The sequence below is a fragment of the Haliotis rubra genome, unplaced genomic scaffold, assembly GCF_003918875.1.
Source record: "Haliotis rubra isolate DU_JTF1 unplaced genomic scaffold, ASM391887v1 Scf34, whole genome shotgun sequence".
In the NCBI taxonomy this organism is placed as follows: domain Eukaryota; kingdom Metazoa; phylum Mollusca; class Gastropoda; order Lepetellida; family Haliotidae; genus Haliotis; species Haliotis rubra.
In genome coordinates this window covers 275,139-292,468 of record NW_025767013.1, presented here as the reverse complement: position 1 = coordinate 292,468, position 17,330 = coordinate 275,139, and the positions used below count along the sequence as shown (strand labels likewise).

At 39.0% G+C, this 17,330-nt stretch overlaps 1 protein-coding gene across 1 annotated transcript in view; it reads left to right on the top strand.

Moving 5' to 3' along the window:
- LOC124284569 (adhesion G-protein coupled receptor V1-like) overlaps positions 1–17,330 on the top strand; it is a 140,003-nt gene that overhangs the window by 24,243 nt on the left and 98,430 nt on the right. Inside the window, 13 exon segments of the mRNA XM_046720662.1 lie at positions 334–435; positions 990–1,109; positions 1,917–2,045; positions 2,412–3,188; positions 3,730–3,844; positions 7,318–7,464; positions 8,560–8,708; positions 11,813–11,951; positions 12,909–13,120; positions 13,801–13,989; positions 14,824–14,974; positions 15,504–15,697; positions 16,541–16,664. Of these exon segments, the coding sequence (XP_046576618.1) occupies positions 334–435; positions 990–1,109; positions 1,917–2,045; positions 2,412–3,188; positions 3,730–3,844; positions 7,318–7,464; positions 8,560–8,708; positions 11,813–11,951; positions 12,909–13,120; positions 13,801–13,989; positions 14,824–14,974; positions 15,504–15,697; positions 16,541–16,664 (2,548 nt within the window).

The following is a 17,330-nucleotide window of genomic DNA, read 5'->3' as shown; positions in this document are numbered from 1 at the left end:
CCATACTCACTCACTCAGGTGATTAACAAAACATAGCACCAACTGTAAGTCAGTCATTAAGTCAGGCCAATCTGACAATCACAATCTTTGCTGCGAAAACCAGTATACAGTATATGAAATATGTTTAATGCTGACCACGGTGGGGATGCCAGAAATGGGTCTTCAAGCATAGTGGGGGAATCAAACCCAGGTCTTCAGCATAATGAGCAAACACTTTAACCACTAGGCTATTCAACTACTAACGCTGAAGTTTGAAGGTAAGTTTAGTAGTACTGTTCTGTACAACAGAAAACATAAACACATGACCATTAATTGCATGCTGTTGTTCCTCAGGCATCACCTCGACTGGTGATTGAGAAGACATTCACGGAGGTGATCAACATAAATATCGGCCGACAGAGAGGATTGTATGGCAGTATAATGGTCAGCTATATGGTGAGTGGTCATACCTACAACACACAGTATGACATGATCAGGGCTTTATGACCTTTTCAATGAATGTATTATAAAAAATACTCCACTCCACTTGTTATTGTACTTCCATTAAAATATCATCTTATAGGGATAAAATACACTGATAAGAATGTTTTTATTCAACATATTGACAATGATAACCTGAATTCTTATGATTCTAAGCTTAATTGCCTTCTTCTTGTAAAGTCTGTCATATTTCTATTTCTTGCATTTCATTTTCGTTAAAAAAAGATATAATAATAATTTTAATGCCTGTTGATAGTATTGTTCTTTCAGAGAACTATTTAAACAGGTTTCATTGGGGAAAATGTGAAATAGCAATGAAATATTATGAATTCATATCTGAAAGTCAGTACTGACACCAGGTGTTTATCAAAAGGGTAGCATGTCCTGCTGTACCTCTTGCTGCAACATAACCGCTAAAAACACTCCTTAGCTGCTGTGTGTTACTTCTTAGATGGAGATGCCCCTTCAGATGTTTAACAGATATGAAATTTTTATTTTTACTCTTGCAGATCAATGGAAGCAGTTTGGAGGCTGATGTAGAGAGAGACATCACACCAAGAAGTGGCTTTGTTAGATTTCTGCCAAACGAAAGGGCTAACAACCTTCAACTTCAGATCAGAGCAGATGATGTAAGCTCCTATAAAACTGAGGATGTTGTTCAATTCATTGATTACTGAAATGCATTGAAGACTGTTTTAAGTTAAGGTGATGTCTGTTAAATTTAAGCCTGTCACTCTGCTTCTATAAGGTGAACATACAAACATTACGAAACAACTAGTAGGGTACAGATTATCACACAGATTGGACATGACCTTGTATGATTACATGAATTACCTCAGAGCTCCAGATAAGATTTAGCTCATTTGGGTACTGTACCCACTGGTTTTTTTTGGAGTGGGTATTATGAATGTTGAGTGGGTATTTCATTTCTCGTTACCCACTGCTTTCAAATATGTGCGTATTTCAGTCACTTTACTCACCTAAGTATAACGTCATTGAGTAAGTTTACTAAGCAGGTATGTTCTGCCTTATGTCATACCTAATCAAAACCAACTTAAATATATTGGAAATTATTTCATAAAAAATCACTCATCCTTTACTGACAGTACAACACTAGTCCTATACTAACAGTACAACTTGATAGCAATCGATGCCTTTTTCATTACGCAAGCGATTTTTATACATATATTCCGTTTGCATTTGTTTTAAACTTTTTGCGTATCTAATATTTAAATGCGTAATTGGTACGCAACAATTATTTTTCAATGCATAATTCTATGCGTATTTTACCCAGCTACGCAGCTTATCTGGGCCTCTGATTACCTATTTTTGAGAAACTGTTGATGAATGGAAGTCTCATCACTTTGATCAAGTTTCATTTGTTACATAACTAAAATAAATATTCCTAGAAAAATATATCTTTCTTTTTCCTTCAGATACCTGAAAATGCTGAATCATTTACAGTTTATTTGGTGGATACATCTCCCAAGGCCAGTATTGATGAAACTCTATCCTCATTTACCTTCATCATACAAGCCAATGATGCACCTCTTGGCTTCCGCAGTGTAAGTATGGATTAGTTGCATTCTGATGTGATGGAGCTCGAATGTTGCAGAATAACTCAGTCACACACTTTTGTCCAATTTGCCATCATTTCGTTGAACATACATCAACTATTAATCAGTCTATGTTTTCTCTAACATCTGTTTTCCATCCTTGAATCTGTTATCAGTCAGTCCATGTGTTATCCATCCATCCGTTACTCACCTGTCAATCTGTTACCAATCAGTCGATCCATAATTTATGCAACCATCAGTCATCTGTTCTCCATCCATCTTATATCAATCTGTTATCAATGTTTCGTATATGAATCACTCCATCTACCATCCATCCACACAGGACTATTAATGTTACTATTGGTTTACTTCCAGCCTATGTACAGATTTCCAGAGGGACCAGGCCGTCAGACATATTCTGTACAGGTGAATCGTGGTCTGGCTACTGATGGCATCACCAGAATTGGCTCTCTCTCAGAACAGGCAACAGTTCAGTACACGGTCAGCCCACAAACTGCTCAACGAAATGTAGACTTTACAGCAAACAATGGCCAACTGATATTTGGACCACAGGAAACTGTCAAGACTATTTCATTTGTTGTTCTTGATGATAACCAGCCCGAGATGAATGAAACATTTCTGTTCCGTCTTTCAACATTTTCGGGCGATGTTGTATGGGCTCCTAATGGCCAGACAACCACAGTTGTAATAAGTGCCAATGACAATCAAAATGGAGTCATCAGCTTCAGAACAGAAAATAGCGCAACAATACACCCAGAGGTGAGAGTCAATGAGGATGTATATTCTGAAGCAGTGTTCACAGTTGTTAGGACTGCTGGGACATTTGGTCGTGTGACGGCCAGATGGGAAGTCGGACATTACAACGAAACAACTGACCAAGTAACATCAGATGTGGGGCCGACTGTTGGAGAGGTTGTGTTTCCAAGTGGCGCCAATACAGCTGAAATCAGAGTTACCATTGTTCAGGACACATTCCCAGAGCCAGCTGAGAAGTTTGTAGTGACACTGATGGCAGCAACCGGCGGCGCCACAGTTGAAGGAGTCACCCAAGCTTATCTGCTCATAGAAGACAGTGATGATATGTATGGTAGAATCGAATTTGATTCTGCATTCCAACAACAGATCCAAACTGTAAGTAGAAGAAGTTATGAAGAATAAATCTTCTATTTGAATTCATTTGAATGCCATGCACATTGTAAAGTGTAATTAATTTTCTGTCATTAAAATAATCTAAATATCCAATGAATGAGCACAAAAGCAGCGACTTGATTGGTTGGCTTAGTTACTTGGTTGATGGATCATTGCTTAGAATGTTAATCACATGATTGTCTGGCCCAGATTATTTATTTACAGACCTGAGTGGTGTTAACATGAAAGAACAGTCCCAAGAATCATAAAATATTACATTGTTTGAATATTGCTGAATCTTTTGATAAAGAACAATCCCACCAAATATCAGCTGTTATATAGCTGAAATATTGCTGTGGGTTTTGATGAAGAACAATCCCACAAAATATCAGCTGGAATATAGCTGGAATATTGCTGAGTGTTTTGATGAAGAACAATCCCACCAAATATCAGCTGTTACATAGCTGGAATATTGCTGAGGGTGGTGTTAAATAAATATCTCACTGAATATCACCTGATGATAAATAAATTCCTTTGTAAACAGACCACCACTTCCCGGTCCCTGAAACTTCAGCTGAAGCGTGAAGGAGGGCGATTTGAAAACCTCATCGCCAATATTTCATTGACATACTATGATAATAGCAACAGAGACCGAACAGGTAGAGTTCCATATAACCACACTACCAGATTGCTATTCAAGTGTATGTTGTAAAAGATAGTATAGTATTCCAGTGTTGTTACAACATCACATCCAATACTGTGTTTAAACAATGGTGTTATTGGAGCATAAAGCACTGAAGTGTGAAGTCTACATTTATGTGTAATGTAAATCAGAATGGTTTTCATCATTTAATTTTGTAGATAATATGTTTATTTGGAAATTGAAACTGGGAGCCCTTGATATCAGGGGAAATTTGTTATATTGTTCGAAACGATAAAATGTAAGACGAAACAGTGAATACTCTATTGCTTTGTTGCTCCTGCTGACAGTAAAACACAAATCAGATCGCAAAACTATAATTTAATAGAAACCTATGATACCACTATTATTTTTGTTATTATAAGTGCGCCTCTAATACTGACCAATACTTAGCAGCAAAATGACATTTCAAACAGTGTTGTGAACGCATAAAGAAGCTGTACGACAGAAAAGTAGCAGATGAAGTAGAAAACACTGCCAAGAACGGTAACTGTAAACAGTTTTGGATGACTCTGAAACGTCAGTTTGATTCGTTTTCAAGTACTAGTAATACAGTAAACTCCAGAGAATGGCAGACTTACTTCAGGAACTTATTGAACCCCGATGGCATGACAGGAGACAAAGTGTTATGAACCACTTCATAGACCTGAACACTCATGCAAAGACTGTGATGGTTTTGGTGACAAAGATGCCTTTCTAGAAGACGAAATCAAGGAAGAAGAAATCTAACAGTCAATCCACATCCTTGTCAACGGTAAATCACCGGGTCAAGATGGTATACCCCCAGAACTGTACAAAATGACTAGTGATTTTTTCCTCAAATATCTGAAAATGCTTTTTAATAAAGTACTTGACAGTGGAACTTTCCCAGATGAATGGAACAATGGAATGGTTATCCCCATCTTCAAATCAGGAGACCGAAAGGATCCAAACAACTATAGGGGTATCTCACTTCTCAACGTTATGGGTAAAATATTTACTGATATTATCGAAAAGAGGTTAAGACGATGGGTTGAAACAAACAAACTTATATCAGAGAGTTAAGTGGGATTCCGTCCCGGATATTCTACAGCAGATCACCTATTCACACCTCAATCATTATGTTCAAAATATCTTTGTAAATCAAGGGTAGATTTTATTGTTGTTTTGTAGACTTCCGAAAGGCCTTTGATCTTGTGGACAGGAAAAGAATTTTGACTATACTGCTTCAAAAAGGATGTCACGGAAAAGTAATTAATCTTCTTAAAAACATGTATTCATCGGTCAAGGCGTGTGTAAAGGTGCAAGAAGACGCAACTGAAATATTTTCAACATTGGTCCGGCAAGGCTGCATTCTCAGCCCACTGTTATTTATATTATATATAAATGAACTTGTAACAGCTATGTATAGATCGTGTACAAGTGGAACATTCGTCACCCAAGATATTGAAGACTTGATGCTCCTACTTTTTGCAGATGACATGTTATTTTCGTCTACCATCATCGGTTTACAGAGACAGCTTAATATACTGGAATCCTACTGCTCAGAATCAGGATTACAACTGAATTTTAATAAATCCAAGATTATAGTTTTTAGAAATGGTGGAAAACTAGCACAGAATGAAAAATGGACTTATAAAGGACTACCTATCGAAACCATCACCTACTACAAATACCTTGGACTTATCTTCTCATCATGACTGATATGAACCAAAGCATGTGACACTCTCGCACAGCAAGCTAGTAAGGCATGCCTCGCGATAAACAGATTCCTACAGAAAAAAAATAAAGAAATAACATTTTCAACTGCATGTACGATATTCGACACTAAAGTTATACCAATGCTCCTCTGTGGAGCAGAAGTGTGGGGGATGCAAGTATTCAGCTTCAATTGAAAAAGTTCAGACAAACTACTTTAAACACCTTCTCAAAGTTGGAAAATTTGCTTCAAACAAGGCAATTCTTGGCGACACTGGAAGACATTCGATTTTTATATCAACACAAGTAAAGGCCGTCAAGTACTAGATAAACGTTCTATAAACGATGTAGGAAAAAGAAACTGGACTTCTGATATTCCAGAAACATTGTTCAACATAGGATTCGCACATGAATGGATCTCACAGGATGTCGGAGATGTAAACTATTTCTTATCATGTTTAAAACGGCATCTCAAAGATATATCACTCCAAAACTGGCATCAAGAGATAAACAGTTCAAGTTTCCTTACCCACTACGCTTCATTCAAGTTTTCACTGGAAAGGGAATAAGAGTTTACTTCAAATTTAGAGCTTCCCTAACAAACTTCAAGATAAACAAGATAAACAAGATAAACAAGCTAGGAACCAATAAAGATACAACGACGATCAACCCCATCTGTGAACTTTGTAATTATAACCTGAATGAAGATGAGAACCACGTATTGTTAGTTTGTGGCAAGTATAATCAAGCCAGAACTCTATATCTACAGAAGTTATGATCAGTCTACACAGGCCCACTAACAATTCAGGCAATTTTCATGTAAAAAACCAGTAATGTACAGCACCTAACAGAGATCTACCTCAATAAAATATTCAAAATAAGATCAATATGAAACTAAAATGTTTATGATCATGTGAAATTTATATTGTATCTGTCAACTGTATTATAGGCCTTATGGCCCAAGTACTACTGAATAAACTTCTTCTTCTATTACTTTGTTGTTCCTGCTGACAGTAAAACACAAATCAGATCGCAAAACTATAATTTAATTTAAACCTATGATACCACTATTATTGTTGTTATTTTTGTTCTTATTGTTGTTGTTTTAATTGGTATTATCATTTATATACTGTACTAAAAACACACCTGTGCACTGCTACACACCTGTAGAACTACACAGACAGACACTTGTACATCTACTTCTAACTGCCACACCTTACCACCTACAGCACTGTATGTGACTGTGTTTAAAGTCATTACATACAAGTTTGTATATACCCACTTCTTCCTCTATGTTTGGGAAGATGATGGGGGTTTGGAGGCGGAAGTACATGGATATGTGTCCATGTGTGTAGTTCTATAGGTGCGTGTCTGTGTGTGTGTGTAAGATACAATCAAAACCTTATTGATATTTAGTTTTGAAAGTATCGGTTTCAATATGTTTATGTATTGTTTACATTTTGCAATTGCATCATGTTTTTTTATGTTATGAGAGTTATAAATGATTATTTTTCATGCACAAAGATTGTTAATTAGAACTTTTTAACCTCTGAGAATATAAAATGTTGATCTTTTCATGGACAATTATAAAACATGAAATATTTACGCAATAATGCCGCAAAAATAGGTATCATGATACATATCGAATCGTGACATGGTTATCATGATATGTATCAATTCATGAAACTTATGTATCGTGACGTCCCTAGTGTTTAAAGTCATTAATACTTGTATATACCCATTGTGTTTGTGTAGACGAGGTGCTGGCACAGCGCTTCTTTGAGATGCCTCTACTGCAAGGGATTGACATCATCACCGATCAAGTACCGCTGCTACCTCATGCGTTTCTGCAGACAGGAGGAAGATTTGATGCCAACATTACAGCTGTCATTATTGAAAGAAGTTAGTACTGACACTTACTTCAAACTGAAGTCTTATGGTCCGATATACACTCGACGTATGTATTGCTGAAACATCACTTACATAGTAGATACATGCAGCTGGAGAATACATTTTTGTAGAGCATCTTTTCTTGTTTATAAGAAGTACTTCACACTGTACAAGTAACTCAGACCACAGCAGTCTACAGTTTGGTCTTCAGTGGCAAGGTTACAGAGTGGGTCATCTGAGGTCAGATTAATTGTGTTGACCAACAGATACAGCCAAGCTCAAGAAAATAAACTCCTGTGTATGATGTTGTCTAAAAATGAAACAAAAGGAAAAATAATTTTTAGATAAATGTGATACTGGTAACATAGTTGGTGTTCAGACTTTTTAAAGTTTTTAATGTTCGGGTAACTGTTTTCAGTGTCGTAAGCCGCCATATTGGTGAGTGTGGCGTAAAACTAAACTCACTCATTCAGTGTCGTAACATTTGGATAATGTTTGTAATTCTTCTTTTTGAAACCCAAGTTTCAAGTGTATACTTTCATTAGTGCAGCCATTGACATTATTTTCACTTTCCTGGATCATCAGCTGTATCAACCAGTCTGTTTTCACTTGAGTTTAGTGATGCAGGGTTTAACTTCATATTCAAGAAGGTTCCACTTATACAGTTATGTGTGTGTACAATATTGTGACTGCTTGTACAAGTCCAATTACATTAAAATCAGATCTTATTATCTTTGTTCTTGCTACCACTAACCTAAGAACAAAATATGTTTTAATAAGAATGTGGTATCCCTCTGAGATATCAGGCTGCAAGTAAACATTGGTACAAATCTCTGTCACAGTATACTGACCCTGAGCTGACCAAATCTCTGTCACAGTATACTGACCCTGAGCTGACCAAATCTCTGTCACAGTATACTGACCCTGAACTGACCAGTCCCCCTTATGTGGGTGTCCCCCAGGTTAACAACAACTAACGTCTTTTGGTATGAGGCATCCTCATATTGAACCACTGACCTGCCATACTACAGGCAGATGCACTATCACCAGATCACAAGGTGTTTGTTAAATAAAATATGACATGTAAATATATATTCCATGTTACAGCTCCTGAGCTAGGGAACTACAACAGCCCTGTGATACAGTCTCGGAGGCAAGTCAGCATTCCGATCACATCTGCCACTGCCAATGGGGAGATAGGATTTGCCAACATCTCCAGTGTTATGGTGGAAGAGCCTACATCAGGCGCCAGCACGGTAAGTTGGGACTCAACACCCTAGTCTGTGTTGTACCTTATACTGTAGGGGCGGTAGTGTAGCCTGGTTGGTAGAGTGTTCACTCATCATAACTGTAAGTTGGGACTCAACACCCTAGTCTGTGTTGTACCTTATACTGTAGGGGACTCAACACCCTGGTGGTGTAGCCTGGTTGGTAGAGTGTTCACTCATCATAACTGTAAGTTGGGACTCAACACCCTAGTCTGTGTTGTACCTTATACTGTAGGGATGGTAGTGTAGCCTGGTTGGTAGAGTGTTCACTCATCATAACTGTAAGTTGGGACTCAACACCCTAGTCTGTGTTGTACCTTATACTGTAGGGATGGTAGTGTAGCCTGGTTGGTAGAGTGTTCACTCATCATAACTGTAAGTTGGGACTCAACACCCTAGTCTGTGTTGTACCTTATACTGTAGGGATGGTAGTGTAGCCTGGTTGGTAGAGTGTTCACTCATTGGGACATAACTGTAAGTTGGGACTCAACACCCTAGTCTGTGTTGCACCTTATACTGTAGGGATGGTAGTGTAGCCTGGCTGGTAGAGTGTTCACTCATCATAACTGTAAGTTGGGACTCAACACCCTAGTCTGTGTTGTACCTTATACTGTAGGGATGGTAGTGTAGCCTGGTTGGTAGAGTGTTCACTCATCATAACTGTAAGTTGGGACTCAACACCCTAGTCTGTGTTGTACCTTATACTGTAGGGATGGTAGTGTAGCCTGGTTGGTAGAGTGTTCACTCATCATAACTGTAAGTTGGGACTCAACACCCTAGTCTGTGTTGTACCTTATACTGTAGGGATGGTAGTGTAGCCTGGTTGGTAGAGTGTTCACTCATCATAACTGTAAGTTGGGACTCAACACCCTAGTCTGTGTTGCACCTTATACTGTAGGGATGGTAGTGTAGCCTGGTTGGTAGAGTGTTCACTCATCATAACTGTAAGTTGGGACTCATCATAACTGTAAGTTGGGACTCAACACCCTAGTCTGTGTTGCACCTTATACTGTAGGGATGGTAGTGTAGCCTGGTTGGTAGAGTGTTCACTCATCATAACTGTAAGTTGGGACTCAACACCCTAGTCTGTGTTGCACCTTATACTGTAGGGGTGGTAGTGTAGCCTGGTTGGTAGAGTGTTCACTCATCATAACTGTAAGTTGGGACTCAACACCCTAGTCTGTGTTGCACCTTATACTGTAGGGATGGTAGTGTAGCCTGGTTGGTAGAGTGTTCACTCATCATAACTGTAAGTTGGGACTCAACACCCTAGTCTGTGTTGCACCTTATACTGTAGGGGTGGTAGTGTAGCCTGGTTGGTAGAGTGTTCACTCATCATAACTGTAAGTTGGGACTCAACACCCTAGTCTGTGTTGCACCTTATACTGTAGGGATGGTAGTGTAGCCTGGTTGGTAGAGTGTTCACTCATCATAACTGTAAGTTGGGACTCAACACCCTAGTCTGTGTTGCACCTTATACTGTAGGGGTGGTAGTGTAGCCTGGTTGGTAGAGTGTTCACTCATCATAACTGTAAGTTGGGACTCAACACCCTAGTCTGTGTTGCACCTTATACTGTAGGGGTGGTAGTGTAGCCTGGTTGGTAGAGTGTTCACTCATCATAACTGTAAGTTGGGACTCAACACCCTAGTCTGTGTTGCACCTTATACTGTAGGGATGGTAGTGTAGCCTAGATGGTAGAGTGTTCACTCATCACACTGAAGATACTGGTTTAATTCCCCAAATACGTGTAATGTGTGAAGCCCATTTCTGGGTCTCCCACTGTGATATTACTGGAATATTGTTAAAAGCTTTATACTGTAGCTGACATACAGTATTATCTCCCAAAATGCTATTGAACATGTGTCTATGTTGATGCGTTAATGCATTAGAGGTATTTATATTTGTGTCAGTGCACACCTGTTATGCTTAATGATGGCCACTGTTCTGTTGGATTATTCTACAAGCTGAGCTTGCCCTATCGTTCAAGTGTAAAGTTTATAGTATGATAGTGGCATATTGTTGCACATTTAAAGTGTTTGGTATCCCCTAAAGTATCAGTCTTGATAAACAGAATATGATTTGATTGAGCTATTACCTGTAATACTGATATAACAGCATGGTGGTACTGTATAGATTCGGGCCAGATTAGGTTCCATGTATCCAGCAGAGGCAGACCTTATGTTTTATCAGATTTTTCAGATTTTATTGTGCATACTTGGAAATTTCAGAGAATCCTTTCTATAGGAGATCTCAAATGGTGAACATCCTGGGATGACAGCTTCTCAAGAAAAACCTGAAAATATGGAAACATTTGTCTACATTGTAAACGTAGCAATCATTTTGTGCGACACTCTCAATCCAGATGTACTCCCATACATGTGAGACAGACATCTTGCTGCTATTGAATGTGATGACATCACACTTGAATGCCATGACATCATCACACAATGGATGACATCACATGTTTCTGTGACAAATGAACCTTCCTGGCCAGCAAAATGTGGAAAAATGATGATTTGAAGTGTTATGATAACTATATACCAAGTTAAATATATTTGATTACCAGATTTAACATGTAAGTAATGTGGTATCCATTTTGCCAAACCGCAAGCCTGGAATTGAGAAACAAAAATGACTTTGAGATTTCCAGACTTTTAATCCCTTAAAACTATGTTTTTACATCAGCATGATCTCCTACTCTTTTTACAATTGTCAATATTTCATCTTGATACAGAATGTGAATAGTAGTAAGCACCATGGACCCAGCTATGTTTGTGACAACACCACAATAACGATGATTATCTTTATTGATCACTCCAGTTTAAAAGACCTGACCCCTCATCCAAACTTTCTCACTCACTCAGACCCATGAAGGTCCGGGTTAGAATATTGATCTTCAGTAACCCATGCTTGTCGTAAGAGGCAACAAATGGGATCGGGTGGTCATGCTTGCTGACTTGGTTGACACATATCATCGGTTCCCAATTGCACAGATCGATGCTCATGCTGTTGATCACTGGATTGTCTGGCCCAGACTCGATTATTTACAGACCGCCACAATAAAAATAAACTCATTCACTCACTCACCCAGGTTCCGCTGAAGATCAGCCGTGAAGGAAGCAGTGGATCAGTCAACATCAGGTGGGTCGTGACAGCAGTCGGGGAGTCGGCAGCATCTGTTACAGCCAATGACTTTAACAGTATGACAGGCGTCGTTACCATGCCATCAGGTAAATGACTCTGGATTGCTGTCATATAGCCATATCATTTCCCTTCACCCCTGTCCTCACCAGAAAAGCTTGTCACTAAATGAAACAAGTATGGAATTGCCCATCTCAATTCTAGGTGTTAGTTTCTGTCAAAACTACATAGTTTCAGGGAGTAGCCATTAGTCTTTCAGGATAAATATTGCAGTTGTCTTACAGTTGTAATTGTGGATTATGGCAGATCTGCTGTTCTGTTTCATTAAAGATCAATTATGATATCGGCAATATTTTTGTGTTATGTTTGTAATATACATGTGGGCTGATGTTAAGTGTGTTGTGGTAGGCTCTGTTAAAAATTAACTATATAAAATTAAAAATGCACTTAACCATGCATACACAACGCATATAAATTAGCTTTCATAGCCTTATGGCTCTCAGCCATTGTGAGAGTGGTGGTGTAGCCTAGTGGTTAAAGCGTCCACTTGTCACACTGAAGACCTGGGTTTGATTTCCCAGATGGGTACAATGTGTGAAGCCCATTTCTGGTGTCCTCTGCCATGATATTGCTGGAATATTGCTGAAAGCAGTGTAAAACTGAACTCACTCACTCACTCAGCCATTGTGGCCTTCCCAGTTTACACTCTCAGTGGAGTACACAAAATATGTAATCTAGACTACTATTATTGTGGAAGACACAGTGGCTGAGTGGGTAAAATCTCTAGCTTCAGTGCCCAACTTTGAGAGTATGGGTTTGCATCCCAGATGGAACTCAATGCAAAAGGTACTGGACTGTATACTTTACTGAGAAAGTGTAATCGCAAATATAGGCTATAGTTTCACCTGAAAAAGGTCTTTTCAAACATATTCTATGTGGGATATAAAGATGAAAGTGCTGTCTCATGTTGTGCTGATTTCAGGATACACTTAAACATTAAGTGAGCTGTATGAACATTGAATCACAGGTTTTGATTTGACCTTCAGGTGTGTCTGAGATTGACATAATCCTCGGGATCCGAGCTGATGACATTCCGGAGATCGATGAAACTGTGACAGTAGACTTGAGGATTGAGGGGTCTTCAGTGGAAAGGTTACGACCTGGCTCAACCGAGGTCAATGTCACTATATTGGCCAATGACAATCCAGCTGGAGTGTTTGAATTCTCTTCATTGATGCAGAGCAGTTATAGAATTGAGGTGAGTGGATGATGGATTCATGAAGATCCAGGCTGGTCTTCAGCAGCCAATGCTTGAAGTCAGAGGTGACATCAGATCAGCTGTATCAGGTGGTCTGGCTCACTTGGTCCATATATGTCATCATACCCCAGTTGCGTTGATCAATGCTCTTGATATCAGTCACTGGGTTGGTTCAGACTCGATTATTTAAGACAATCATATAGCTGGAATATTGCTCAGTTTTTCTGACACAAAAGAGTGAAACATCTTCCACTAGTAACTTCACCCCACAGAATTTCTGCCATGAAAGGGTAAATTGTCTCTCAGTTATATCTTTGTATTATATTATCTCCTTCATGAGTCAGGAATCAGTTAGTCTTGAGCTTGTGTGTGACAAATCCATAACAGCATGGGCCAGTGTTCATTCTTTTGACCTACAGAATGGACAGACTCTGTTATTTGCCTGGATGATATTTGAAACAGCATAAAACAACATTCATTTATAAAGAATACATAACACACCAAATGTGAATACATGTAAAGGTTGTCTTATAATTAATTGATTATGACACTTCAACTAGTCGGCTTTGAAAATATGTACAGCTTGATATTCATGTGAATTTCGATGTTCTGACAAGCGCAATACTAGCTCAGCCTGCAATGTGAGGAGATTTTCACTTATTCTCACATGTGATCCACAGGAGGGGTCTGAAGCAGTGACAGTGATTGTAGAGCGCAGTGGTGGATCTCTCACTGTGAAGGAAGTAGAGTACCGAGTATCACCCCGAGGAACTGAGGAGTTCTATGGAGGAACTAGTGTCCTGAGGTTTGCTCCTGGTCAGACCAGGGCAACAGGGACTCTAGTAGCTAAGTCAGATGGCATACCTGAGGTAAGGATTCTTTCAGTGTCATGCTTGTAGCTTGGTAAGATGGCATACTTGCAGTAAGGATTCTGTCACAGTGTCATGCTTGTTGCTTGGTAAGATGGCATACTTGAAGTAAGGATTCTGTCACAGTGTCATGCTTGTAGCTTGGTAAGATGGCATACTTGAAGTAAGGATTCTGTCACAGTGTCATGCTTGTAGCTTGGTAAGATGGCATACTTGCAGTAAGGATTCTGTCACAGTGTCATGCTTGTAGCTAAGTAAGATGGCATACTTGCAGTAAGGATTCTGTCACAGTGTCATGCTTGTAGCTTGGTAAGATGGCATACTTGAAGTAAGGATTCTTTCACAGTGTCATGCTTGTTGCTTGGTAAGATGGCATACTTGAAGTAAGGATTCTTTCACAGTGTCATGCTTGTAGCTTGGTAAGATGGCATACTTGAAGTAAGGATTCTTTCACAGTGTCATGCTTGTAGCTTGGTAAGATGGCATACTTGCAGTAAGGATTCTGTCACAGTGTCATGCTTGTAGCTCAGTAAGATGGCATACTTGATGTAAGGATTCTTTCACAGTGTCACACTTGTAGCTAAGCCAGATGGCATACCTAGAGGTAAGGATTCTTTCATAGTGTCATGCTTGTAGCTAAGTAAGATAGCGTACATTTGTAGCTAGGTCAGAAGGTGTAAAGGAGGTATAAAGGCCTGACATAGTGTCACACAACCATTTGTGGTCCCTACTTCTAAAATTGTCCAAAACACTTAACATAATCTAAGGCCTTTGTTATAATTTTCACATATATTCCACACATTTGAAAGTGAACATTGTGTTTATCTGTCGCAGCTCGATGAGCAGTTCACCCTTCAGCTTGTGAGTTATGGTACACCTCCTGCCCAACTGGGTACTCGTCTCAACATCCCCATTACAGTCTCAGCTAATGATGCACCCTCAGGAATCATCCAATTCTCCATGGATCCCACCATTGTCTACATGGGTAGGTCACTCAAGGCAGAGATGTGCAGTGTACTCTAGGATCTTTGGATATTTTGTATGTTATAAGTGTTTGAATTCCCATATATACACATCAGAACTAACCCTAACCTATCTATAAACCTCACCCTAAAACTGATATATCAGTATAATCCTCTGGTTTATAAATATGGAACATACTTTCGTTGATTCAAAGAAAATTTCTTCCAAATGCATGTGTTCAATTTCAGTTGACCGTGGGGTAGCCTAATGGTTAAAGCGTTCACTCGGCACGCCGAAGATCCGGGTTTGATTCCCCACATGGGTACAATGTGTGAAACCCATTTCTTGTGTATCCTGCCATTATATTGCTGGAATATTGCTAAAAGTGGTGTAAAACTCAACTCACTCACTCACTCAATTTCAGTTGGTGAGTTACATTTATAGTAACATTTGTCCTGGATTGAGATAATTCTAGTTGATCACTACCACAGATATAGATAATGAGTCTTATTTATATATACTTCCCAACTCCATGACTGTCTGTATTCCAGGGGAGAGCACCAACATCAACACGGTGTACCGGGATCTGATTGTACAGAGGAGTCGAGGAACGTTTGGACAGGTGTCGGTAGCCTGGCAGTTGCCACCCAGTGCTCAAGCGGACCTCACCCCCACCTCTGGAACGATCACCTTCACAGAGGGACAGGCTCAGCAAACAATCCGAATATCTTCTGTACCTGATGATGTAAGACGTATACAGCTCGGCTCCTCCACCTGAAAGCTTATTGTTTCAAATTTAAAGCTAATCCAAATTTTAAAATTTTACTACAGTACTGAAGTACTACATACAAGACCTGTGCTAAAGATTTATATATTGTTATTATTTGTATATTATAGATTACATTACATTACATTACATTACATTACATTACATTACATTACATTACATTACATTACATTACATTACATTACATTACATTACATTACATTACATTGACCGTGGGGTAGCCTTATGGTTAAAGCGTTCACTCGTCATGCCGAAGATCCAGGTTTGATTCCCCACATGGGTACAATGTGTGAAACAAATGTTAGTATGTAATGTAATGTAATGCTAAAGATTTATATACTGTTATTTTTTGTATGTTATAGATCATGAAATATTCACGATATTTATTGTAGTTAAGACGGATTGAACTATTTTATATGCTTAAATATCACTACAAGATGTTTAGTGATCCCTAACTTGTTTTGTCCAGTATATTGTTCTGTAGTATACCGTATCCTTTTCTGAAACCAATATCATCACAGTTTCATTATATGCCCCTGGAATGAGCACTATCACATCTTAAAGAATTAATATTTGATGGATGAAATATACACAAGTGGAATAAAAATAATGAAAAAAGTAGATAAATTATAAACAGAAATATCATTAATTACAATAGTCAGAATTCAGTTCACGTTTCCATGAATTAAGTGAGTGAATACAGTGCTGGAACTTTGTTATTGCTTTAGTTATTACTTGTATACATTTGTGGCAGTCCAAGAGTAGTTTTTTATTTCATCAATTTTATTTCACCTGTTCCAGATACCAGAGAGTGATGAGACGTACATTCTGCAGTTGGCTGTACCTACTGGTAACGCCCAACCAGGTGTTCCGATGAGAGCCACCATTGTCATCAGACAAAATGACCACCCAGTAGAATTTACAGGTACTAAATTGTATGGGGTCTATTGAATATTAGTTTGGTCAGATTTTGGCAAGTAGCTTCAAGTGTGATTTTTTGGTTTCATTATTCCATTACCTTTCTCTTGTGACTACAGACACATATATTCATGCACTTCTCATCACTCACGGCGGCAGACTTAAGCAACTCATTATTGTCGTAAGGGGTAACTATCAGGACTGAGTGGCCTGGTTCACATCCTTGCTTGATGCGTACCATCGTATCCCAATTGTGTAGTTTGATGCTCATGGTCCCACTCACTCGTGAAGATCTGGGTTAGAATTGATCTTCAGTGACCCATGCTTGTCGTAAGAGGCGACTAACGGGATCGGGTGGTCAGGCTCGCTGATTGGGTTGACACATGTCATCGTATCCCATTTGCGTAGATCGATGCTCATGATGTTGATCACTGGATTGTGTGGTCCAGACTCGATTATTTACAGTCCGCCACCATATAGCTGGAATATTGCTGAGTGCAGCGTAAAGCTAAACTCACTCACTCACTCATGATCCCAGTCATTTGACATCCTGGTCCAGACTCAATTGTTTACAGAAAGTGGTCTTTTAGATGGCTTATTTCTGAGTGTGGCAAATACACAGACAGATCAAGGGCATTCCATCAGACATAATTATGTCACCGGACCAGATCTG